General features: G+C 44.8%; 1 protein-coding gene across 1 annotated transcript in view; it reads right to left on the bottom strand.

The window, feature by feature from the left end:
* The window catches only part of HHLA1 (HERV-H LTR-associating 1), a 31,355-nt gene extending 6,229 nt beyond the window's left edge, over positions 1-25,126 (bottom strand). Inside the window, exons 1-13 of the mRNA XM_046642498.1 lie at positions 25,048-25,126; positions 23,917-23,973; positions 20,427-20,489; positions 19,497-19,577; positions 18,696-18,779; positions 18,516-18,599; positions 13,106-13,189; positions 11,427-11,483; positions 11,230-11,322; positions 8,203-8,442; positions 5,921-6,169; positions 3,183-3,251; positions 2,784-2,858 (exon numbers count right to left, since the gene is read on the bottom strand). Coding sequence (XP_046498454.1) covers positions 2,784-2,858; positions 3,183-3,251; positions 5,921-6,169; positions 8,203-8,442; positions 11,230-11,322; positions 11,427-11,483; positions 13,106-13,189; positions 18,516-18,599; positions 18,696-18,779; positions 19,497-19,577; positions 20,427-20,489; positions 23,917-23,973; positions 25,048-25,126 — 1,315 coding nt within the window. The remainder of the gene's footprint in view (positions 1-2,783; positions 2,859-3,182; positions 3,252-5,920; positions 6,170-8,202; positions 8,443-11,229; positions 11,323-11,426; positions 11,484-13,105; positions 13,190-18,515; positions 18,600-18,695; positions 18,780-19,496; positions 19,578-20,426; positions 20,490-23,916; positions 23,974-25,047) is intronic.
* Between the last annotated feature and the right edge of the window lie 2,141 nt (positions 25,127-27,267).

The raw sequence follows: 27,267 nt of genomic DNA, 5'->3' as shown, positions 1-27,267 counted from the left end.
TCACCTTAGGTGACTCGGAGGATTAAATGAGACAATTTATACAAAGCATATTGCAAAGTTCCTGGTATGGAATAAACAATAAATCATAACTTTTAATATTGATTTATTCATTAAAACTTTATCGAGCATCCACTGCATGCCAGGCAGGCTAATTGACACTAGAGCTACAGTAATGAATAAGAAGGAAAAGAGACTTCCTCCCACAGAGCTCGCCTTCTAGTGACCTGAAGTTTATATTAGGATATTGATAATAATCTTCCAACAAAGAATCACTAATCAATATCAAGAAAAATGATCTAAAACCTGGAAATATGCTAAAAGAACGACAGGGCGTCCTTCTGGTGCAATTCTGGGTGTTGTATAGCAGACTCTGTGGGGAGTATCTTGTTATATGGGGGGGTGAGCCTTTAATTGACTTATTGAGTAGGTGGTTTTACAATTCTGAAGGGGTGGAGGTTAACTGATAGCCATGTAAATGATTCTCACGTGAGGGCAATGCAAAGAATTCCTGTCCATAGCGATGTAAATGAATGAAGGTGCAATTGATTTCTGTCCAGTAAAAAAAAAAAAAAAGAGTTTATTGCTGGAAGATGTCAATCAGCAAATTCATTTCAAAATTCCTTTGACCTACTATATAAATCCCTATTTCTCAAACTTCATTGAACCAATCCCAACATCTCCCTGTTTTCCTCATTAATTCATAGTCAAATAACATCTTAGACATGTGTTTGTTTCATATTTTAATGTCATGTTTTTACTTTTTTGAAAATTAGAATTCAGCAGCTCTATATTTCTTAAAGTGGAGAAAAAGGCTCATATGGTTAGAGAAAGATTAGCAAAACATGTAGAAAAGAAACGTATTTCAAATTTTATCCTGAGTCAACTAGAACACTAAGCCCCCCCAGAACATGGGTCAATTTTCATAAATATACCATGACTTTTTTCTCTAACATTTATTCAGCAACAGCTAGGCATCAGGTACTTTCCTAAGTTCTCTACATACATTGTTTCATTTACTCCTCATAAAATCAGGCAGCTATGAGAGGCCGGTATCAGAAGTACTATTTTATGGAAGAGGATACTGAGGGTCTGAGTGATTCTGCAGTTTGATCAGTTCTACAGCAGGTAGTGACTCTGGCAAGATCGGACGCTGGAGCCTGTGCTCGTCACCACCTCCTTTACCACTCAAACAGTTAACATTCTTCAGGCTGGATTCCCATGCCCGTCCCTCCTTCCCAACCTCCCCTGTGCTTCTCCATATCAGGAAATGACACTCACTCAAACTTGGGCATGAACTTTGGTTCCCTCCTGGTACTCACTCCACCATCATCACCTTCTCTTGATTCTGTCTCCTGAATATCACTCAAGACTCCCTGTCCACATAGTCACCTCCTAGTTCCAGCCCCCATCATCTCTGGCTGTCATTAGGACAACAGTCTCCTCACCACCAGCCCTGCTCCCACTCTCCTTCCTTTAGTCTCCACTTTCCAGCCAGAAAACCTTTCTGCAACACAAATCTGATTATTACTCCTACTTGCCTCAGAAGAGATCCATACTCCTTGGTATGGCCCTGGGGATCTCACCCTTGCCAGGCTGGATAGATGGTTGGATGGGTAGATAGATGGATGGATGGGTGGATAGATGGATGGATGAGTGGATGGATAGATAGATAGAGCGAGATAGCATGCGTGAGAGGGAGATAGAGCTATATAGATAGATAGACAGATGGATACAGATAAAGTTATAGACATATAGTCAACTTGTTTTTTAAAACTCAGTCTGACAACTGCCCCCATCCGCACCACTAATGTGTTTCTCTAGAACCCCTAGAAAAAAAAGGCTGTAATTTCCTTTGGTAGCATAATCACGCCTTTGTGTCTGAAAGGCCCATTCACCATTCACTGCAGGGTGAGCGTCCGGCTGAGGCAGATCTTAGGCGATATGAAAAAGGAGACTGTGCGGGCTCCAGGAATTTAATAATGCCCCGTTGACATATGACTGGATGGTCCGGGAACATTCAGGAAACTAGTATAGAAAGGCATCCAGGAGTGGGAGGGGCCTGAGGACTCCACCAGCTCTGAAAGACTCACTTTGTATCCATTTCTCTCCTATGGAAACTGGCTCAACAGAAAACAGGAGCGTGAGACATCCAAAAGATGGGGAAACGCTGCACAAACCACAGAAACTCAAAGTCCTGAGCCTCGTTCAGGAGTCCTGTGAAACCAGATAGAAGCCCAGGAAATGATTTCCTCTAGCATTCCATGAGACTCAAGCGTGCAGGGATGGGGAAGGCACTGCATCCTTTAAAATGGAATAAAAGTAAATTGCACCCAGCGAGCGGGGGTTGAATTTTGGAGTTGTCCTTTACTCCTCCCTTGCCCTCTGCCAACATCATGCTCATTATAGGAACAGCTTCCATTTGCAAAGCACACAGCACTTTTCTCAGCAGGCGTTCACTCCGTAAAGCTTGATTGAATTAAGTTACATGGGACTCTGTAGTTCCAAGTCACTTTCACACCCATTATCTTACTTAATACAAAACCTCGTGGAAAAAAGACATTTTCTGTACCCACAATAATTGTTATTATTCTCGCTTTATAGCCAAGGAAACTGAATTCTGCACATTGCGTGCTGTGGGCCACCTCGCCAGTAAATGGTAGAGCTAGGATGTGAATCTCAGCAGTCTGAATCTACATTTACCCAACAAACTTCTTTTTATTACACTACACAACTTTGTCCAAAGCAAACAAACACAACGGGAGTGACAGGGCGCTGGTACGTACTTGACACTTGGTGGGGTCCTGGGACCAGGGCTGGCTCTTCTCCGGGGGTCACCGGCCACGGTGCAGACAGATCACCTACAAGGGGCAAGAATGGCCTCAGAAAAGTCAACATGAAATGGCCTTGGGTCCTAGACACAACCAGAGAATCATGACACTTAAGGATAAAGGATCCTTCAAATCTAGAGGGAAATTGTAGCCAAGAAAGAAGTGATTTATCCAAGATCCCAGGGCAATTTAGCAGCACGGTAAGGCTTACAAACTAGTTTTTCTTGCCTCTTTTCTTACTGGAACCCATAAAATATAATAACCAGCTTGGTCTGCCTACTGGCACCCCTGTTCTCCACGCCCCTGCCCCTAAGCTCTGTGGCAGTGGGGTTCTTTCCAGCAGCACATTCTCACCTGTCTGTGGATATTTGGGGGCCGGTGCCTTGGTTGGACTCGGAGTCTGTGTGCCAGGGGTGAGAGTTCCTGGGATGAGATGAGAGAGAGGTGAGCCCGCATTTCTTCTCAGGGCCCCTGATGGGGAGAAGAAACCCCCCGCCACCAGTCCTGCCCTAGTCAACCAATGTTGGTTATTAAGCCAGATCCCAGGTAGGGTGTTGAGGATGCAGAAACAACTAAGAAATAGAACCAACAGTGGAGACAGTCCCAGCGTCGAGGAGGAAATGGGCAAGTCCCATCAGGGACTATGATACAGTGTGTTGGGTGCCATTGGAAACCAGCTAATACTGGTATGAAATGATGAACCTGCACGGGAGTGTAATGGTGTTCACAGGCAGTGTCCAAGCACAATGCTCCTGGGTGGAGAGACGAAGACAACAATATGTTCTTCATTCATCTGAGTCTTAGTGCCCACCTTGGCTCTTCCTCACCCCTACAAATGGCCCATCATTTTCATGATAGAGCATGAGCTCATCTCAACAAGTCTTTTGATCATGTTCATAAAGTCCTGGTTTAAGGACCATTTTAGGACATGATTCTTGCTGTCAAGCTTCTGGCCTCTGGAAAAACCAGCCAAGCAGCCTCCTTATAGGGAATGAGGGAGAGGAAGATGCAACAGGCAATTTCACTCGTGTGGTTAAGTGGGAGAAAAGGAGTGAGACTGACATGCAAGATGAGCACAGAGGATGGGGGCTGGGGATTGGGCAACATCTTCTCTGAGACAGAAGAAGCACTGTGCTTAGTGAGGAGAACGGGTTTTCCTGGCAGAGGAAAGAGCACAAGCAACAACCCGAAGAAGTGAGCAGTGGGTGGGTACTTTTTGCTGCGGCTGGAGTCTAGGGGATGACACAGAGGGGTTGGATAAGGGGTGAAGCAGGCTGCTCCTTACTTATTATGCTCCTCTGCTAGGACTGTGGGTGCAGGAACATTGAATTAAACACTGCTTCCACTCCCTGGGGACCGCCATGTTAGTACCAGAGATGGGAAGCTTAACACATTTACAGATGACTACAGGCAGGAGACCCAACCACATGGGAAAATCTTATCATTTTCTTAGAGCAGGTCAGCATCTTCTTTGGATTCCCCTTCTGGCACTGGACTCTAAGCCCCCAAACACAAAAGCTGTCCATTGATGCTTGCTGCCCAGGTGTGTTTCTGTGTAGTTCAGAAAATGAGCAGTCTTAACCACAACCCGAACACAGAGTTCACTTGTCTGTGATTGCTGTTGACAGGTTAACTGAATGACTACAGGATCGCAGAAGATTAGAGCTGATAGGGAGCTAGGGCAAAAGCAGGCACAAGTGCTCCTCTAGAGGATGTCCTGTTGGCCATGACCCTTTCCCCAGCACATCTCCTGAAACTGGCTGCCGTGTTGCCACCATGGGCACGTGGGGCAGCTTAGCAGGAGCTCCTGTTGACTGAGCGGTTCCGAGGGGCTACATGCTGAGCTGAACACCTTACGGCCATCACCTACTTTAACAATCATCATAGCCAGTCTGAAAGTAGGTATCGCCTCCCTCATTTCAAAGACGAGAAAACCAGAAAACCAGGACTCAGAGAGATTAAGAAAACTGCCTAAAGACACAGCCAGCGGTGGAGTGAGGATTTCAACCCTGCTGTGTCTGAAATAAAGACCAGAGCTCACAGCCTCAGGGCTGTGTTGGTGGCCGTGGTCCAGCTGGCTGAACCTAAGCCTGTTAGCTTTTATTTTTCCCTATGCAAAGATATCAGGTGTTTCACTGAATAAAGCTGTCGAAATTGCATTCCCAGACGTGTTTGTACCATTGAGATTTTGAGCCTAAAGTCAAGACTTTATATTTACGCCCATTAAAATTCATCTGCTCCTTCCCCTCTACTTCTCAAGAAATCCAGGTAACTCAACAAACTTTTACTGAAGGCCTCTTGTGTTTCATGGGAACTGGGGATTAAAGACCCAGGCCCTCAGGAGAGTATGGCCCAGCGGGAGGAGGGTCAAGTTCAAGGACACTAACCGCCCAGTAATGATGAGCTTTATGATCCATTGACTGTGGTGAGCGCGGAGGCAAGGTCTCTGGCTGCAGGTATCAGAGAAAGCGATTTTAAAAAGAAATAAGTCTTTTTTGTCTGATTACAGGAGTAGAAAATATGAAAATTCATGACATTGTAATGAAGAAAAATAAAAATTCTATCTACTTCCCGGGTATAGTCAAGGTTATTACGTTGTGAACATCTTTTGTCTTATTTTGTTTTGTTTTCTATTTTCTGTGTATATTTATTACACACACACACGCAAACACACACAAATACATAAAATTGGGGTCACACTTGACAATTTTTCTCCTGCCCTTTAGAGCTCAGGCCTTCCTCATAGTACATGATTATATACTGATATATATATAATTATATTTGTACAGTAACTGATGTATGTGTCACATTACATTGCGTATGCGTGCTGTATATGTAACTAATGCAATAGCATTCATATGTATTAACACAATGCCAAAAAGGTAGTTGAATTGTCTGGAGTGAACAATGTCGGCTTCTAGTGGTCACTTATCTAATGGACAGAGAAAGAGGAAAAAGGAGAAGAAATTGGGAAGTGGGTACATAGAAGAGAGAGGAGGTGGAAGATTCCTGTGAAGAGGGAGTTTTCATTCATACATTTGTTCCTTCATTTAAAGGTAGGAAGAAAGGGGCTGAGATGAAGAGAATCATACCTGAGGTCAGGCTGGGCTGGGAAGGGCTGCCAGGTGTGTCCGCTGTCCTAGCAGGAGGCCCAGAAAGACTCCTTGTGTTCTCGGCCTCCTGGGCCTCTGCAGAAGATGTTGGCGTGGAGGAAAGAGTTCCCCAGGGAGGCCCTCCAGGTGTTTTCTCACCGGTGGTCTGAGCCCAGGGCACGGGTAGTGTGGAAGCCCACGCCTGCCTGGTGGCTGTCACCCGTGGAGTTCTGCCCACCCTCCTGGTAGCTGCACAAGTGACAGGAACAGGGCACTTTTATGCTTTACCATTTTGATTCCGATATAAAATTGACAAGACATTGACGTGTTATTAAAGGGCAAATGCAATGGGCATGCCCAATAGGGAAAATAAAACTCTACCCTGAACTGGAATAAAAGGGCCAAACTAAACTTTGTTTTCCTAACTACCAATTAAAAAAATCCCTTGGACGCTCAGACAGCCAGCAAGGGTATGTGTTTGGAGGACACTGGGCTCTCTCTCTCAAATTTAAGGAATACGTTTCTAATCATGTGACACAGTGGAAAGGTCATGCTGTCTGAGATGAGGAGACCTGGAGGGGTAAATTCTGCTCCTGCCCCTTCATGCTGTACACACTCTGGGGCAAGTCACTGAACTCTTGTTAGCTCTGTCACTTAAATGGAGGCGATGGTGACGATCATGATAGTAATAGCTATGCCTGCCGTACAGGATCAGAGGATTGCTATTAAGACAAATCTTCTCTCATGGGTCTTTGAAGCAATGGCTGCATGTTCTCAATTGTTCATTCCCATGGTAGGAATTAATATAATTTTTTTCAAGTTTTACAAAGCTAATCCCCTTGGAGGATTTAAATTCTGTAAGTTCAAAACAGTTGCCATCTTTAAAATACTCAGGTTTCTCATCCAGAATACAGTATATCACTTCATTTATTTAAATATGCTTTTTAAACTCTCTTTGAAGGTTTGCAGTTTTTCTTACATAAAACCAGCTCTTTGGTTTTTGTCTTGCCACTAGCAATCCCATCTTTTTTTTCGTATTATACTGGAAAGCTTCTAATTTTTTTCTGTCTTTCTTTTTTTTTTTTTTTTTCTGAAGAAGATTGGCCCTGCACTAACATCCATACCCATCCTCCTCTACTTTATATGTGGGATGCCTACCACAGCATGGCTTTCCAAGTGGTGCCGTGTCCATACCCGGGATCCGAACTGGCGAACCCCAGGCGCCAAAGTGGAACATGCACACTTAACCACTGCACCACCAGGCCAGCCCCTTCTAATTTTGTATAACTGTCATGATGCCGGCTATAGTATTGAGGACTTTTCTAGTTAATTCCTTTCCCTCCTTCTTATTTCCCTGTTGGCCCGACTCCTACAGTTCTTACCTCCTACGGGAAGCCCCCTCTCTGGGCTCTCCAGGACGACAGCTCTTTTTGGCTGGATCATAACTGTCAGTTTAGTTGCCTATGTCTCACTTTCTAGTCTGTGAGCTCAGGAAGGAAAGGGGACTTTGATAGAGCTGGTTTTTAACAGCTAGCCTGGTGTCTCGTGTTAAATATATGTCTGGATGAGTGAATGAATGAATGAATGAACTCTGATGACTCTGGTCCATCGTTGGAACTCGCTGAGACAGTACTGACTCTTGATGAGTTACCTCAGTTGTGTCTTATTTCCAAATGGGATAAGCACCCTTTTTGCATCTTCAGTGGCAACACCACTGATTGCGTCCACAAAGGTGATGGGGATGGAGGAAGCTATTGGCATGCCGTAAGTGGCAGCTTTTCATGCTGGCATCAAGTCATTAACATATTCTTAGCATCATTATCCATCCAGCTCAAATTCACCTAACCTTGCCGTACAGGTTGACTTCAGCATTTTGTGTAAATTTCAAGAGAGATATTGCTAAACGCTTTGCTGAAATAAAAATACCTTACTCTACAATATACTTCAATTATGTAAGATAGTCTTATCGAGAGATGCTGGGTGAAGGGTATCAGAGAACTCTATGTACTAATTTTGCAACTTCTTGTGAGTCTTAAACTATTTCAAAATAAAAAATTATACAAATAAATGTTAGAAGGACATTATGTCGATGATATCCGCTGCGTAGCTTTGTCTGTACTGAGCCCATACTGGCTCACATGGATCTCTCATTTAAGGGATGCTGAAGAAGAAAGGGGTTGGTGGAGAAGGGACAAAGGATGGATTTCGTTTATTTCTGTGAGCCCAGAGAGAACAGGAAGGAGAAACAGGACAGGAGAGGAAAGGCTGAGAAAGCCTCTTACCCAAGGCTAGGAGGGTGGGAGAGGCGCTGTCCAGGGTGGCCAGGGTGCTGGCGTGAAGCTCAGGAGGCATATCTGTGTCCACGAACTGCTCTCCCTCTGAAGGAGGAGTTGTCTCTGTCCCAGGAGAGGGTCTCAGAGCAGACACTAGGGTGCTCTGGGCTTGGCTTGGGCGGCTGGTTCCTGGTAGCATTTGCTGGCTTGTGGATGTGAGCTTTGAAGTCACGGCCGTCCCCGTGGTGGCTACACATGGAGGCAGACAGTCAACGGCAGCTTGAATATGCTGGACCCTTTGGATGCAAACAACTGTTGCACCATTGAAAAGTCATCGCACAGCAAATACACAGAATGCAGAGATTCAGACTTTCCTCGGAATAGTACCACATGTCATTAAAAGGAGGGTTTCTCCTTGAATGACAAGTTAAGCTAAAATATCAGTCTCTGAAAACGCTGCGTGAAGAAGTACCGTGAACAGAATGCAAAGCTGTCAGACTGAAGAGCTTCAGAGATTTGACGTGTCTCCTGAACAGAGGCTGAATCCTGGGAGAGTCCTTTGCCCACTTCACAGCCCTCAGCCCCTCCCTGGCTCTGGAACTTGTCCCTGGAAGAGGGAATAGGCTTGCTCTACATGCCCTGTGCCTACTACTAGGAACCAGAAGTAGAATTTTGGGGAATCAGAGGCTGCCAGGGAGAAATCGCTTGCAAGACAGGCCCCACAGAGACAGCAGGAAGGCTCAGCTCAGAGGGAGATCCACACGGTGCCCTCGGATGCTCCATGAAGGAAAAGAGGAAGAGGCCCAAGTCTTCATTGTGCCCTATCTCTCCCCTCAGGAAGGCTTAAGGGGCAGGGGCTGCCTATTAGGAAGCCAGGCTCCCACTAGCCCATAGGGTCCCTTCCTCTGGGTGGACGAACGCTGGCCTGCAGACTAGTGGGCAGAGCCTGTGTTGGATTTCAGCCCCGACTTGCCCCTTTGGCAGGTAACTCTGTGCAGGGTACAACCTGCGCAATTGCAGAAGGTGGCCCTACAGCCTCATTTTCTCACTTCTGGGCTCAGTAATACCCGCCATGTACCAGAAGCCTGGTCCTTGCTCCAAGATCAACTGGACATGGGGCTACATGCCTCCCAATCAAACTGTCACTCAGCCAGGTGGCCAATTATCAGGCACGTCAACATTAGTGTCAACTTGTAAACACATTCTCTCTTCCCGAGCATCGGTAGTTTATTGAGGGAGCACAGACAGGGAGGCGTAATTGAAATCGGGGGTGGGCAGTTCATGGAAGGACTCTCTGAAGGAGTGAGATTGACCCAACCCTCAGGTCTGTCCTCAGAATTGGGTAGGTAAGGGGAATCCACCAGATGCCCACTTCTTCTCCTTGTCAAGCAGCCTCATTCCACACAAGTTGAGGTCCTTCCTCAGCATAAGTAAGAGGTGCCCTAAATAAATACAAAGGAAGGCAGCCCACTGAAATGGAATTGGAGATTTATTGTAAACTTCATTTTGCTCCAAGAAACGCTAGTGAAGAACCTACTGTGTACAAGGCACTGTGTGAGGTGCCAAGGGGGAAGGCAGACTATGGAGCTGAAGGCGACTCAGTCTCTGCCTTCAAGTACCATTTGGTGAGGAGACACGCATATAAAGTCACCTGTGACACAATCTGGAGTAACAGAAAGTCCAAATGACGTACAAGTGCTGTGTTATAGGGTCACAGAAGACAGAAGGCAAATTTTGATGGGGGGGGGCGGTTTAGGAAAGAGGAGGCAGCATTTGAGCTGATGATTGACAGACAAACTGGGCTCTGAAATCTGGAAAAGTAGGGAAGGAGCTCCAGACTGAGAAAACAGCATGAGCAAAGTCGCAGGGAGGGAGACGTATGCCAGCTCCAAGAAGAAGCAGGAATTTCAAAGTCTTTTTACAGAAGATTCGTGGAAAAAGAGAGCAGTTGAGGGTGGGCTTGATGACAGGGAAACATACATTACAGGCTAAAGACTTGGGGTCCTCTGCTGCTGACTTAGGAGTTCTGAGCTGTGAAAATACATAGTCCAATCATGCTAAAGACTTTCAGGGGCTCGCCGGGTGGCACAGCGGTTAAGTGCACACGTTCCGCTTCTCAGCTACCCGGAGTTCGCCGGTTCAGATCCCGGGTGCGGACACTGCACTGCTTGGCAAAAGCCATGCCGTGGTAGGCATCCCACGTATAAAGTAGAGAAAGATGGGCATGGATGTTAGCTCAGGGCCAGTCTTCCTCAGCAAAAAGAGGAGGATTGGCAGTAGTTAGCTCAGGGCTAATCTTCCTCAAAAAACAAAACAGACGTTCATTCTTAGGGCAATGGATGGATATTTTAGAGAAATAAGAGACCGGGTCAAAGGTGACTGGTTGAGAGGCTATTACCGTACAAAGGTAGATGACAAGGACTTGAACTAAGACAATCACAGCAGCAGCAGATAATCTTGGAGGACCAGCCAGATTCCAGATAATTTATTCGGCAAGAAATGACAGTTAAGCATGAAGGAAAAAGAGGATTTAAAGTTGGTTCCAAAAATGCCACCTGGTGACAGCAAAAAGGCAGGAGGATGGGTCTGTTTGCGTGTGGAGGGGTGGAGGATGGCTGGGTGGGGTCTGGGTATTACAGAGTGGCAACGTCTACAGCAGGGTCACAAATTCAAATACCTACAAAAGCCAGGTAGTTGATATGAGAAAAAAAGTGCGAGGCAATAGGGAGCAGAGAGGGCTATGGAAAAGATGAGAAAGGCATCTTTGCTAACAGGGGAATGGGGGCAGCAGCTACTCAACTGCAGTTGCTTGTTGTCACGGGTGAGGGGAAGCATCAGGGTTGCCAGATCTTCGTTTGCAAAAAAGTTGTTAAAAAATTTAGATTTAGGATTACAAATTCAATTATTTTTTTTAAATCATGAAATCCTGATTTTAACCCGGTATACCTAAATAAAACACCTGAGGGCAGCATTCCGATTCAGTTTGCTGGGCGAGACCCTGGTCTGGAGACTATAGTAGGAATATGGGAGGGTTACACTCACCCAGAACACTAGACACGCTGCTGGTAAATGTGTAATTGATAACGGGAGATTTCTCCGCCATCTCCCAGAAGTCAGAGAGATTCCTTCCTGTAAAAATCACACCAACAGGATCAAATCTTGGGCTCGCCTGCTGGAGTGTCGGGCTTAAGTCTCAGCTCAGAGAGCTTGTCAAAGAATGGCGAGTGGTTCACCTGACTTTCCTGTCATCACGCAGATGAAGATGCAGTCGGATTCGCTCGTCTGACTCACTGTAGACAAAGCGGTACGTAACACGACTTAGCAATGCGTCTGGAGCTGTTAAGTCTTTCATCAAAAGGAAAATCAAGCTGGAAATTTCAAGCTCAGGATGCTGTGGAAAATAAAGCTAACTCCATACTCTCAAGGTAGCCCTGATTTTCTGGGGGATTTTTTTGGGATGGAAGTGGGTGCAGTATAATGTAATGGCTAAGGGCACAGCCTCCGGGGTGGGTTTCTAGGGTAACAACATCAGCTCTGCCACTTACTAGCTGTGTAAACATGAGTGAACTCCTTGACCTTTCTAGGACTCAGTTTACCTATCTTTAAAATGGTGAAAATTTGAATCCCACAGTCCCTTATTTGCAATTTCCAAATCCCCAAATCTCTGTCAGTTGGAAGGTTTTGTGTGAGTTTGGTACCAAAACTCCTTTGGCGGCAAAACCTGACTTGACAGATGTGAGGCTGTGTGTAGACCTTATCCATCCTACTTAGCATAAAGGGTCAAGCATTTGGCTAAAGGAATATGAATGTATTTGATTACGGCGGGCTGCCCTGGGTGCTGCTGTAGGTGTTACATCGTGTATGGGGTAGACATTCTCTTACAACTTCTGAATTCCTAAATGTACTCGTCCCTGAGGATGCTGCCTAAAGAACTGTGGATGCATGGTTGCAGGTCCCTAGTGGGATGGCTATGATGATCCAGTGAGATAACGTGTGTGAAGCTCTAAAGTATGGTGCCTAGCGGATAGGAATGCTCAGTAAATAGTCAGAATAATAATTATCGTTACTGTTAATGTGGTGCTATTATTATATGTATCAGCATAGTGACCAAAGGCATGCACTTCAGAGCCAGATCGTCTGGGTTAGAATTCTATCTCTGCAGAGTGATCTTGGTCAGGTTTCTTAACCTCTCTGTGCCACAGTTTCCTCACCTATAAAGTGGTGATAGATATAGTTGCTACCCCATGAGGTCGTAGGGAGGATCCAAAGAGGGAATACACTCAAAGCCCTTAGAAGAGTCCCTGGCGCCTAATGATAGCTGTTCTTATTTCTTTTTCTCCCCAACCCTTGCTTCTACAGCAGTTGCTCCACAGGGTAGCATGCCATCTCTCTGATGAGACCACGTGATGGGCTATTGACTAGGCCAGTGCTTTTCAAGTGGGTCCCCAGGGGAATGTGAATAGCCTGGGGGTTATATGAAGCCACTTCATAAACAAGTCCTATCTTTCTCAATTGTACATCACACATGGGCTTAGGCTCCATAGAGATATAAATCTGAATTTGGAGCCAACCTTGAGCAAAATATTCAACCTCTCTGAATCTCAGTGTTCTCCTCTGTAGAAGAGGAGTACAGCGGTCCAACACAAGCTGTTCTCTTGAGTCTGCCTAGATTCCCCCAACTCCGAGCTTTCGATTCTTCCTCCAACTTTTCGGACACTCTGATGGGAAGATGGAGCTTTTAAACATGGGTGGTTGAAACTGGACCACACTTATTGTCTAGGTAAAATTTACATTAACGTTCCTGGCAGCCTGGCCTGTGGCAGGGGCTGGGGTGGTAGTCCACTAGGTTTGATTATGATTCACGATGGATGCCGAATCTCAAATTTGCCAAGCATTTTTAAGATGAACACACCTGAGAGGATGGAGGTTGACTTAAAAATCTCTGTGAGGTAGCTGGTAGAATTGCCAATGATGTCCACCAGTAGGGCTGTGAAATCTGCAAGATAGATAGAGGAGGTTTAAATATGTGAGACTTGGTTTAAATTTCAGAGACACGAGGGGAAAACTATATGGTATTTGAATTTTTCAGAGCAGATTTTGCAAGTTTGATTTAGTTCAGTGTATTGAGGAATATTAACAATCATATAGAGAAATACTACTAATTATAAAAAAATGTCTTCATTTCAGGCAGGCAGAAAACTTTTGGATCCACCATTATAATCCCCCTTTTTTCCCCATTGCCTTGTCCCCCCAGATCCTTCTCTGCCAACACCAAATAGCTGTGAAAGGCCTTATCCTTGAATAATGGTTTTCCTAATTTATTTTTCCCTGATATCTCATTTAATTGCTGTAGAATACCAAATCCATTGGATAGGAAGCAGCCCCACAGAGATGTGACATAAATTTACATAATTATGGATTTTCAAAATGATTTCAAATTTAGCAGTGGGTTATTAACTATGAGCTGTCAAAAGACACAAGGATTGTATACAAAATACAACCAGGAACCTCTCCTCCTGCCTGCCTTGTTAAGAAGGCTGAGGGGAGGAGAATGGGAGAATTCTACATTTCAGGCTATAAAATCTTTGTGAGCTGTCTCTCTGAGCAGGGTTTGGACAAGGCCATAACGTGACATGGGTGGGCACCACTGAGCCATGAAAGATCCTAATACACTTCCTAGCCAAACATCTCCCACCTCCTCCACTGTTCATTTATGGTTTTCCAGGACCCAATAAGTTCTTGGCTTCTAAAACAAGGGGTACGTATTCTCGGAGCCCGAAAGAGTAGTTTAAGAAGAAGCTTCTTGGGTCCCCTGGATAAACTGCCGTCATACCTTATACAAATGCTTTTTTTTACTCATTAATGGGATTACAAGCTTGTGTAGGGGGCAAGCTGAGTTGAAAATATAGAATCCAAATGATGGAAAGTACGGAACTCTGAGAGGTAGGAAAATGCTATATGACAACCAATGGAATGTGCCGCATGTGAGGCCAGCAGGAGGTGAGCACTGCTATCTGAGCCAGGGCCACGATGTGGTCCTACCACCGCTGCATGGACACATGGCTGATCTCCTGGAGGGAGATGTGGTAGCACACCTATGCAGGTGAGGACACCTGCCCATGAGGAAGGCAGGCAAACTTGGGCGTCCTCCTTTCTGTCTCTTTAGACCAGTCTGTTCTTTGTCACATTGTGGAAACTGAGGAAGGGTAGTATCTCACTACCGTTTCCATCTGTTTTCTTTCTACTTCTCAAAATTCTCCTTTGTTTATTAATTCATTTGTCTAAGAAGCATTCATTGAGTGTTTGCAGTGTGCCAGACATCTGCTTGGTACCGGAGGATTGTGTAAGGCACCATCTCTGCCCACCATAAGCTGAGGTTAGTGGGAGAGAAAGCTTATAAACAGACCACTAAACAGCAATCCACTGTTGGAATCCACTGTTCATATCGCATGGGAGATATGAGTGTGGCTCTCGAGCCAGGACACCAAGGATGCAGTCCAGGTTCTGTCCAAGTTTCAGAGATATGATGGAGCTTTCCCAGGTCCCAGAGGATGTGGCAGAGCTTGCATTTGAGCTGAGGTCTGCCTTGGGCTAAAGCTCCCACTCTTCCCAATACTCCCACCATTGCTCACGCACTCTCTTACTCAACCCATTTTGTCAACTCCCCCTTTAGAACTGCTTTCACAATCTGTTTATAGGCTTGGAATAACATCAGTTATCATTACCTCAAAGATATCCTTTGTTTTGATGAAAATTTGAATTATCCAATTTACTAGCAGCACTTATAAATGAATACTTTCTGACCACCTTTGTATAAAACTAGAAGGGAAAAACAAAACCCTCTTTGTCTATCCAATCGGTCATGATTTAAGAATGTCTCTTAGTACTCAGTGTTGGAGGGGGTGTGGAAAAACAGACACTTTCAAACATTAGCGGTGAGAGTGTCAACTTATAGAAGATTTGTAGAGGAAGTTTTAGCAATTTGAATCGCCACAAAATCGCTTGCCTGTCAGACAACAATTCCATTTCAAGGACTTCATCCTACAGTGATAACTGGGCAAGTACTCTAAGTGATTGTACACAGGTATTCATCACAGCATTGTTGACAATTGTGAAAACATTGGGAATAAACTGTTTCCATCAAGAGGAGATAAATCAAATAAATTATGGTGCATTCTTTCGATGAATACTGTGAATTCATATGAAGGATGAGGCCTATTTTTATGCATTGGGATGGGATGGTTTCTAAGACACTGATTAGCTTAAAGGTGGATTATAAAACTGCACAGAAAACATGGTAGATACTGATGGCTGCCTCCCAAATTCCATTCTCCCATCTTCCTTTAGTAAAAGAATGTGAAATTTCAGTTGGGCGTGTGGTAGTCTAACATCATTGAAAACTACATTTTCAAGCCTGCTCTGCAGGTCAGCATGGTCATGACTGGGCAATAGAACGTGAGAAGGAGCCATGTGGAAGGCTTTCCAGACTGTGAGTTTTTACAGTGAATCAGCACGCCTTCCAATGGCTTTCTCCCCTTCCTTGTAGCTGGAATGTGGATGTGGTGGCAAACCACCCTGGACTATAAGAACAGGGGCAACAACTTATGGAAGGCAGAGCAACACGTTAGAAGGAGCCTGGGCTCCCTAGACCGTCAAACCATCAGAGCAGCCCTGGTATGCCACACAGTTTATCTCGTAGAAAAGCAATTCACTTCTACCTTCTATAAGCCACCTTATTTGGGAATCATTTGTTATAATAGCCTAGCCTGTATTCTAAATAATATAGAGAATGTAGATTGGGATGACCGGATAGGTGGGTAGATGGATGGGGTAGGTAGGTGGAGTAGAAAGGCTGGTTAGATAACTAGTTGACAGATGGCTTAGATAGGTGGATTAGAGGGGTGGCTTAGATCATCTTGGGTAAGGTGATTTACGGTGGATGTTGGGATATCAGGTATTTCTGATTTTTTTATTATACCTGTCCATTTTGTTATACCTGGCATTTTGACATCACAATATATTATTTTAAAATCAAGAAAATTTAAGCTATTTTCATTTAGGAAAATAGAAGAAAAATATGCAAATACAACCCCAGAGGAGGGCTATATGTCAGAGTTGAGAATATTCAAAAGAAAACGATCATCGCTTCTCGGCCCTTTGGCTAAGATCAAGTGTAGCATCAAAAGAAAACGATCAAGTCTGAAGATTATCCACAAACACGTCTTCCCCAAAGGTTTTGAGCAATGGCAAGATGTTGGCCTAGGTGTACAGCCTCTCGTGGTAGTGATTTGCGGGGAATCGACATCAGGCACATTGTGAGGTGTCAAACCTTGTGAAAAACTGCTGTGGCTTACCAGAGGAGCAGCATACCATTCTATCAGTGGTAATGATCCATGGATCCATTCTTTTTGAATAATTGTTTCATGTGTGTGTAAATACGCCTTGGCTCACCAAATAGAATTACAAACTCTTTTCCAGCAGATGTGACTCTACTTTTTAAATTTTATTTTTATCTTTCATACAACCAGGGCAGGGACTCAATGCCCAGCAAAATACTCAGCCCCCAGGAGGGGCCAATGAGAAGGTGAGAAAGGAGTGGTTATGATGGACATTTTTTCTCCCAAATGTAGTTTGTTGATGAGATTCAGAGCGTGAGTTAAATAAGATAACGGATATTGGGTACTCACTGCAGGGTCTGGCATACAGTACTCACTAAACAGCAATCATTATTCTCTTTAAAATGTTTACAACATTTGTTCCAGAAATTCCACTCTGGGGACTCTATCCTCAGCAAATAATCTGAAGCAGTGAAAAGTTTCATGCACAAAGATGTCCAATACAGGGTTTTTTATGTTAAGAGAAACCTAGAATCCACCCCAAAGTCTGACAAGCATACTGGCTAAGAAAATGCTCGCATTCATGGGTCGCACAGCCGTTACAAGCATTTGCAAAGAGTTTGTAATATCACGGAGAATATATGTAATATTAGGTTAACCGAGAAAAAGAACAGGAGGCTTTTTCCGCTTTGGTTCTTGCTTCTCTTACAGTCTATTCTTTAACAAGCAGCCAGAGGGATCCTTTTAAAATCTAAGTTAGATCCTGTGCCTCCTCTGTGTGGACAATCACAATGGCGTCCTTCTTACTCAGAGTGAAAATCAAAATCCTCGCACTAGGCTATAAACTTCTACATGATCTGCAGTACCCTCCCTGCCTCGCTCCCACAATTCTGAGCTCATTTCCCATGATGCTCTGCCTTGGCTCAACTGCTCCAGCCACCCTGGCCTCTCCAGTCCTCACTCTGCTGCCTGGGTTTTTGCCTGGAACACTCTGTCCCCAGGTACCACGGGGCTGTCTCCTCTCCTCCTGCAGGTCACCCCTCACCTCATTGGAGAAAACTTCCCTGGCCATTCCCACCATCACTTCCTTCCTCATCCTTTTCTCTGCTTTATTGTTCTCATGGTCATGTATTAGCCAACATACCATGTAGTTTTGGTCTATTTGTTTACTCTCCATCCCTTCCTACAGAATTTAAGGCCATTAGAGTGGGCTGGTGTGTGTGTGTTTGTGTGTCCACGTGGCTCAGTGTGGTATCTCCACTCCTAGAAGAGTGTCTGGCCAATAGTATGTGCTCAATAAAGAACTGTTGAATGGATGAATTAGTGGTGAAAGAGCAGTTTTCATTCCTATTTTTCAGGATTCTCTAAAATAAGGAATAAGTAATACTTTTAACTTTTAATAAGGAAAATAGGATGGGAATATACTCCCACTGAAAAAAAGTCAGATAACACAAGGCCCCTTGATGAACACTCTTCCACTCTGAAACACACACTCCAACCTGCTTTTCAGAGGTAATCAGCTACCCAGTGTCCGAATATGTATATATTTTTTACCAGTAACATTAGATTCTACATATTATTTTGTAACACTCTCTAATTTAAAGTCATGCAAATTTTTCCATACGTAGGCCAAGTCTGGCCACATCCATTCATTCCTGTACTGCCTCTGATTGTTTTCCAGAGTTTGATCATATGGTAGACTATTTAACCATTTTTCAGATGATGGGTATTTAGATTGTTCTCAGATTTTGCTATTAAAAGAATGCTGCATGAACATTGCATTCTTGCTCCATTGAACACACATTATTTCTCTGGGGTGAAAACCAAGAAAACTTTCTGGGGCCATGAAGGTGCGCATATTTAAGCATGATCGGTATCACTATATTTTCCTATCTTAGTCTAAGGAGAAAAAAACAATTCAAACTTATCTAAAAGGGTGCAACCAAAACCAGGCAAGCTGGGAGCCTCATGGTTAGTTCCACCCACCTGACAAGTCATTGGTCCGATTGTTTAAACAGTAGCAGTACCGCATGGGGAATTTGGCTGGGTCCACCGTCTTCAGGTTAGAAACTGTGAAGAGAAATGATACGCACAGCAATCCTGACGTGGCCCTGTCAGCCCATTGCTCACCATTATCGCCACCAAGAAAAGCCGGGCAGCACTCACTGTTGTAGACGGCCACAGAAAACTTGTGGAAGGCGAAGGAACTGTATGAAGTAACGCTCAGCAAGGAGAAGAACTTCTTGCTATCTGTCAAAGATATTGAGAAAAGGAAACAGCAAATGCCTACTAACAATAATAAATAAACAATAACATAAATTAGTAAATAGATAGTAGAAATTGATAATACAGTAAACAAATAATAAAAATAAGTAATAAACAGGGGCTGGCCCAGTGGCATAGTGGTTCAATTCATGCACTCTGCTTCTGCAGCCCGGGTTTGGTTCCAGGGTTCAGGCTTACACCACTCATCAGCCATGCTGCGGTGGTGACCCACATACAAAATAGAGGAAGACTGGCAACAGGTGTTAGCTCAGCGCAAATCTTCCTCAGCAAAAAAAACCCCCAAAAAACAAGTAATACACAAAAATACATAACAAAATAATAAAAATCAAAGATAATAAGCAAAAGCAAACCAAAAAAGGCAAAAGTACATGTCACTTGGCTATAATTCCTGATCTGCCCTTAAGCTCTGGCAATTTTATCACAGGAGATTTATGATTAGAAAAGTCTACACATAGGCCATGTTAGGAATGCAGCTTGCTCTCAAAATGCTGGCAAACCTCCTACTTCATTTGGATGTTTCAATCTTGTTATGAGTTAAGTAGGGCATCACATTTTCCACCTGAACACGGAGAAGCTGGGACACAGAGACTTTACGTGACCCACCCAAGACACAGAGAGTCCAGAAGCCAAGTGGGTACAAGACCAAGTGGGCTTGGATTGTGGTTTAAAAACAAAGGTCACCTTTTAATGCTCTGCTCAGCATCCCATTCACCAGCTCTGTCAGGTTAAGCGCCGACAGATCCACTGACCTGGCAGGCAGCTCTGAAAGAGATTCGAAGATAATGTCACTGGCAGGCTTTTCTTGGCAGCAGACAAAGCTCCTCATTTCCGACATCCAAGTCGATGTGCCTCCTCTCCAGACATTTACTGAACTCACACCCTGTGCCAGGAACAAGGAATTCAAAGACAAAAGGCAACTCCTGTCCTCAGCAGGTGACAGCAAATGGCATACACTGTGACAAGGGAGAGTAGATAGGAGAAATCCAGGAGAAGCACAAGGAACACTTGTTTTAGGGGGCAGTTTATCTCTGCATTTGGAGAGAGCAGAGACTGGCGGGAAATGGGAGGCCCAAGGAGCTCTCAGGAGTTCCCAGCAGCGCAGTATCTGGAAACGACCCCATTGTCTAACCGAGGAGCCCAGACCCTGGCTGCGCCTTGGCATCCCAGGGAGGCTCTCTTTAATTCCACAGTTCCGATGCTTGCTCTCCATCCTCAGAGATTCAGATCGAATAGGTCTGGGAGGTGCCCCAGACATCAGTACCAAAATCAATCAATCAATCAATCAATCGATCAATCGCCCAGATATTAGTCATGTGCAACCAAGTGGAGAGAGGCTGCCAGGTTAAAATCCACCTTCTCCCAGCTACTCCCTGAACATTTGGAAACAACAGCTGACAAGGTGGAAATAGCGGTTGATGCTCCTCTTTATATGCACTCTTTTTCAACTCTTACTTAATGTTCAGATAATTGTGTGGATAAAGCGATCTGAAGATGGGAGAGCTGCTGTTATCCCACCGTGGGGATGCGGATGGGGAGTGGAAGCCCAGAAAAATGGGAGAGTTTGCTCCGCAGCCTAGGCCACCTGTGGAGCCCTGGGGTGGGGGAACTCACCTGTGGTATCGAGAAACGCCACTCCCTTTTCCTTCCTTTCTTCTCCTCTGAAGCCAGAGGTTGGGAAGAGAAAAGGTGTCAGGAGAGAAATGGGAGACCCTAACGCCTCTCCCTCCCCCCATTGCTGGAGAAGTCTGGGAGGCCTCTACTGCAGTGGTTCTCCGGTTTAGTGACCCTGACAATCACCGGGGACACTGTGAAAAAGTAGATCCCAGGATCCCTCACCTGAGATTCTGGTTTCCTTGGGCTGAGCGTGGCCTAGAAATGCAGAAGTGCACATCTGAATAAATAGGCAAGCGATTCCAGTGCAGGGGTCTAATCCATGCCATCCCTTTACCGGGTCGGGAAACTGAGGCTCAGAGAGGAGAAGTCACCGCCTAAATCTGTACAACTGAGTCCTGGCAATGAAGAGGTCAGAACCTACTTCCTAGAGCAGCAGAGCAGTGACCCTTCCAAAATATCAGGCCACTTGGCTGTTGGGCAAAGTTCATGCTATCAAAGAAGAAAAGGTCAAAGGAAATTTTGAAATGTCACAGCCTTCATTTATTCTGGATTCATTCAACAAATGCTCACTGAGGGCCAAGCAATATGCTAGGTGTTGGGTATAAAGAGGTCTCCAGCTTCGTGGACATCACTGTCTGTGGCTCAGGTGGGAGGAGGGAGGTTGTTGTGTCATTACACGTGAGGAGTGTCAACACAGGGCAGCAGGATGCCGTGAGCACCTCTGCCAGGGCCCCGACCTGGTCCAGGGGGATGGAGAAGGCCTCCCTGGGGAAGTGACAGAGAGCCGAGACCTGAAAGATCAGTTGTTCTGGATTCCATGTCATTTAGTCATGCCGCACTTGCTACTATCATTGCTGTAATGATCATTTTTCATGTTACATTCCGATGGAGAACGTGCTTTATGTCCATTTGATAGATGGAAAAACCAAGGCACAGAGAGGCCGAAAAATGTTCCCGAGTTACCGTGTTACAGAGAAAGTTGGGATTTAGGGCTGGTCTAGTTACCTGTCGCACCAAGGAAAGCCACTTCTTTTTCCTTCTTAATGTCTCTATTTCCGGACACTGAAATAAAAGTTTTCATGGAGGAAATAGTATTGCGGAAGCTCAGCCTCACACAATGTATAACATCCTTACAAGTTATCTAGTTCAAGAGCCCCTTTGAAGGATGAGGAAACTGCAGCCCAGAAAAGTGATGACCTGAATCCCACATCTGGCTGGTGGCCCTGTTCCCCTCTCCTGCTAGCCTCTGGCAACCACCTTTCTACTCTACTCCAGTGAGTCTGTCTATGTTAGATACCTCATAGAAGTGGTATCGTGTAGCCTTTGTCCTTCTGGGATGGCTTATTTCACCCAGCATGACGTCCTTCAGGCTCACCTATGCTGTTGCAAATGGCAGGATCATCTATTTTAAGGCTGAATAATATTTCATGGTCTGTATATACCACATTTCCTTTATCCATTCATCTGTGGATGGACGTTAGGTTTTTTCCCTGCTTTGCAAGTACTCTAATGAAGCTTAGGTCCAGAACTCTTCCTTGCTTAAGCCAATTAGGCCTTTCACCAATTATCAGGCTTTTGGGTTAAATATCAGAGCTTTGGGGTTAGAGGTAGGTGGGAGTTAGGAATCCCCTTGCTGGGCCGGCCCGGTGGCGCAGTGGTTAAGTTCTCATGCTCCGCTTCTCGGCGGCCTGGGGTTCGCCCGTTCAGATCCCTGGTATGGACATGGCACTGCTTGGCAAAACCCATGCTGTGATATAAAGTATAAAGTAGAGGAAGATGGGCATGGATGTTAGCTCAGGGCCAGTCTTCTTCAGCAAAATGAGGAGGATTGGCAGTAGTGAGCTCAGGGCTAATCTTCCTCAAAAAAAAAAAAATGGAATCCCCTTGTCTACAACAAGGCTGTCAGAGGTGGGGGATTGTGTTACAATAATAGCAAGTCTGAGACAGGCATTTCGTATCAAGCAGCCCTGCTCGCTGGCTTGGGAGAGGCTCGCTCTCTCCCTTCAGGCGCTCTGAGAAGCGTTTACGCGAGCAGTTTACACTGAAGCAGCTGCAATGAGATCTGTGGGAGCACCACCCGACCTTGCCTGTTACCTGACCAAGCAACAGAGTCCTCCATGCAGCTGAGGGACCGAGATCATCTGGGTTCTAGATCCCAGGCTACAGGGATGCTGCAGCTGTGGGACTTGCAGGATTCCTACACCTGTCAAGCCAGAACGGTGGGCCCCGTGCAATCCTCCTAACAAAGAACATTCCTGAACTTCACTCCTTTCACCTGGAAAAAATTATGTCTACCACTTCTTTTTATAATTACAAACCCACTGGTGGATTTTGATAACAAGATTTGAAGTGTGAACCAAACACCCCTGGAGCATGTATTTCTGAATAGGATGATATTCAGAAGCATCTTCCTAATAAATTGTCAGAAAAATAGTATAAAACTATTGTTCTCTTTTTGGATAAAAAGACCACCATGGTAGGGGCTGGCCCCGTGGCCGAGTGGTTGAGTTCATGCGCTCCACTGCAGGCGGCCCAGTGTTTCGTTGGTTCGAATCCTGGGTGCGGACATGGCACTGCTCGTCAGGCCATGCTGAGGCGGCGTCCCACATGCCACAATTAGAAGGACCCACAACGAAGAATATACAACTATGTACCGGGGGGCTTTGGGGAGAAAAAGGAAAAAGAATAAAAAAAATCTTTAAAAAAAAAAAGACCACCATGGTAGTATCTTTAAAATAGAAGGTATCTGACATTTTTCATATTTATTCATGCTTAGTGTTTTATCACTTTTTATCCTTTATGATTACCCAAGGAGCAGGAATTATTGTTCCCATTTAAAGAGGAGAAAATTGGAGGCTGGAATAGGGGAAATATTTACTGAAAATCACTCTGCTGATACACAAGATATTGGTATAATCGGTGTCCTCTGAGGAAGGGAGGCAGTTGGCTGGAGAAGCATTTTAACTTTATACGCTTTTGTACCTTTTGCATTTTGAGCCATGTGAATGTACTAATTAAAAGTAAATAAAATTTTAAAAATTAAGAAAGCATACCAAAAAAGCTATCCTGCTTGTTTACTAAAAAGTTAGGAACAGAAACCCAGTCCCCGACTCCAATGTATCCTTGGTGTTGCCATGCACTCACCATCTTGCCACACGGCCAATTTCATACCATCAAAAGAAAAAAAAAAGCACAGAAGATGGAATTATCATAAGGGTGATGATGGCAAAAACAATACCTCCCACTGTGAAATCTTCTATTGCTAATAGAATGTCACAGTCTCTGCGCATTGAATAAAGTCATGAGGATCCAAGTGTTCCACGAACCGTGAAGCAATGAACAGCTCATAGGAACTATGACTATGACTTCAGAGCCTGAAATAGAGATACAGTCTCCATTTTACAGATAGAGAACATGAGCCTCAGAGAAGCCAAGGAATTTGCCCAAGACAGAGCAAGCTAGGGAGGAGCACCTGCTTAGTTACCTGTTTTAGGTAGGAAGGTGATAGTATTTTCCTTCCTGGCTTCTCCTTTAAGAGCAGACACTAAAGTAAAAAAATTTTCACCAGAGAAATTATAACCCAGACATGACATCAGAGATAACTTAATCCAAAATACCTACTTTAAAAAGGAGAAAATCGTGATCTGGAATGGTGAAGTGGTTTGCTTGTAGTTGGTTCACTCATTCGTTTAGTCATGAAATATTTATTGACCAACTACAATAACACCAAGGATTGATAATGTTGTTAATCATCTAGACTTTAATAGGCATTGTGTGTGTTAGACGCTGGGATAGTATGATGAACAAATGGGTACAGATTCCATCCTTATAGTCTAGTTGGGAAGGCAGACATGAAGGAGGTGAAGACTCAAGGATGTTATTACAAACAATGTTGAATGCTTTGAAGGAAACTGTCAGTGATCTGACAGCCTTCCCTGGGAGGTGATGCTCTGCTGAGATCTGAAGGGTGACTGATGTTTGAATAGGATGTAACTGGCTGAGGAGGTTTTCAGTGCATGGATAACAGCATGTGCCGAGGTAGACAGGAGTATCACTTTAAAGAATGGAGAGAAGGCTGACGGTGATGGAGCATAAAAAATGAAGACGGTGGGAGATTGTAGGAACTGGTGATGGTGAGACGGGCAGGGTCCTGTGGAGCTTGTAAAGGACTTGGGATACTAGCCAAAGAGTAATAGAAAGTCACTGAATAATTCTGTGTGTGTGTGAGGGGGCAGAAATCATGGAGGAACTTGGAAGGTGACATAATGAGATTTGCGAGAAGATCACTCAGGCTGGGGGGTGGAGAATGGGTCATGGAGAGACAAGAGGAGAAGCAGGGAGCTGACTTAGACGTCTCTCTTACTGGTCCAGCAAAGAGAAGACAACAGTTTGGACAAGAGTCATAACAGTGGAGGTGAAGATTGTTCTGTTGCATAAATGACTCAAATGCAAAAAGTCAAGGGACAAAACCCGAAAGGGGGAATTTATTATTGCCATTTCAATCAAACTCATTTAGGACTCTGGCCTGAAACGCTGGCTGCTGCGATTCTCTAAAGCACAACGAATACCCAAACGTCGTATGTAGAGGAGACACTTCTTGAACCCCAAGCAGACCCACCTGTGTTCCAAAGGGACAGGACACACGTGAGGCCCACACACAGCCTCACCGGAGAACCATGTTGCAGGGAACCGGGCATGTTTGTGACTCTGGCCCACCTGGAAGCAAGCAAGCAAGAATGACTTAGCACATTGATGCAGAATATCCTCTAGAACACTGCTGGGGAGTCGTTAGAAACACAGTCTGTAAAAGGCTTTGTACTAGTTAGGATAGGTTATGTCATACTGAGGCAATGAGTTAACTCCACAGTCTCCTTGGCTCAACTCAACAACAACAGGTGATTTCTTGCTTATAGTCCATATTCACTGCAAATTGGTGGGGAACTCTGCCCACACGGTCACTCAGGGGCCCCGGTTAATGGAGGCTCCCCTGTCTTGTAGTTCTCCATCTGGTACCTGTGGCCTCCTTAGTCACTGGTTCACTGTGGCTGTGGAAAGGAGAGAGCTGGAGGATTATGCACTAACTCTTAAATGCTCTGGAAGGAAGGGATATGCTCATTTTTATTTACAGCCTCTGTCAGAATTAGTCATGTGGCCCTGAATAACTGAAGGGAAATCTGGGAATATAGGAGGCGAGGTGCATGCAATTCGGGAGCATTAATGTCTCTTCCGTGGGCTTCCTGGCTGTTTAGATGGGAAACATCCTCCAAATACAGCATCACTGCTGTTTGCAGATAGGAAAATAATACAATAGAAGAGTGTATGTGAGGGTTCATACTCTCTTCCCTTCCCTGCAGCACTGTGCCAGCCATTCTTTTGGGCATTTGCCATGCAGAGTCAGCAGGAGAGTTAAAGTTGCAAGGCTAAGACTAACAAGAATAATGGTGAAAATTTACAGCGTGCTTTCTGCATGCCAGACACCCCACAGGATGCTGTCTGGAGCACATTATCACTTAATCACCCTATGTGTAGGTACTAATGTAATGCCCATTTAACATACAGGGTGCACAGTCTTGATTTGAGAAGAGCATAAATTTGCCGTTGGTGGAGAATGGGACAGATCTGGAAGGTGAATTGCGGAGGAGGAGAAAAGTGAGGAGAAACTTCACCGGAGTTAAGGAAAATGTCTCAGGAATTGAGCACCTTCACGGCAAGTTACATTTTAAGAAGCTCTGCTCTCAATTTGAGATGGAAATGCCTTTGGAATTCTCTTGAAAGATCCTGTAAACATTTAAATTGCTTTTTAATTATCCGTCGATACTTGAGTGGCATTTCTTCTGGATGCCACCCTGCACAGAGACAGGACTTAGTAGGGAGCAAGAGGCTGGCACTTTCTTGGAGACCTCTTGTTCTCATATATCTGTTTATTCTCTGAATCTCAGTTTTCCTCATCTGCAAAATGGGGACAAGAGGACGTAGCTCATAGGGTCTTTGTGAGGATTTAAGATAATGAATCCAAAGCATTTAACCCAGTGTCTGGCAGACAGGAGGTGCTCAGTGCACACATCAGTCATCAAGCACAGGCTGGTGACACACGGACGGATCAGATATGCCCCTCCCCTCAAGCTGTTCAGCAACTTGGAGGAGATAGACACATGACCAACCTGTTCACACTCAAGGCCAGCTGTACTCATTCTCCACAGAGAGAGTTACAATGGGGACTAAAGAGGGAGGGGCAGAGAGATAGAGACTGAAGTGTCCCGGACATGGAGTCGTCTCTATTAAAGGGGCTCTGGGAGTGGGCAGGTGGGCAGGCACTATGGAAAACTAAGTGAAGATTCTTTCCTCTGGCACCTGACCACTGTGGAAATATACCTCACCTTTCTGAGCCTTGTGTGTAAGAGGGGCAGAGTCGTAGCTACCCTGAAGATATTTTGGAAAGATTAAATGAGATCATGAAATGTGGCGCCTAGTGCAATCTCTGGAGTATTCCTTTCTTGTTCTTTTATCTTTTTCTCTTCTCTCCTCCTCCTCCCCTTAATCCTCTGTGTCCATCCTGAGCCCAGCATTATACCAGAAGCATATGGAGTGAACAGATACAAACGTACAGTAGAAAAAGAATTATCCATCTCTATGTAATAGACAGCCAGCCCTGGTGGTCTAGTGGTTCAGATTCAGCACTCTCATTGCTGCAGCCCAGGTTCATTTCCCAGACAGGAAACTACACAACCTGTCAGTTGTCATACTGTGGCAGCTGCATGTTGCTGAAAGCTATGGCATCAGCATTTCAAATACCAGCAGGGTCACCCATGGTGGACAGATTTCAGTAGAGTTTCCAGAC

Source organism: Equus quagga, chromosome 16 (genome assembly GCF_021613505.1).
Source record: "Equus quagga isolate Etosha38 chromosome 16, UCLA_HA_Equagga_1.0, whole genome shotgun sequence".
In the NCBI taxonomy this organism is placed as follows: Eukaryota; Metazoa; Chordata; class Mammalia; order Perissodactyla; family Equidae; genus Equus; species Equus quagga.
This window is presented reverse-complemented; position numbering and strand designations above follow the sequence as displayed.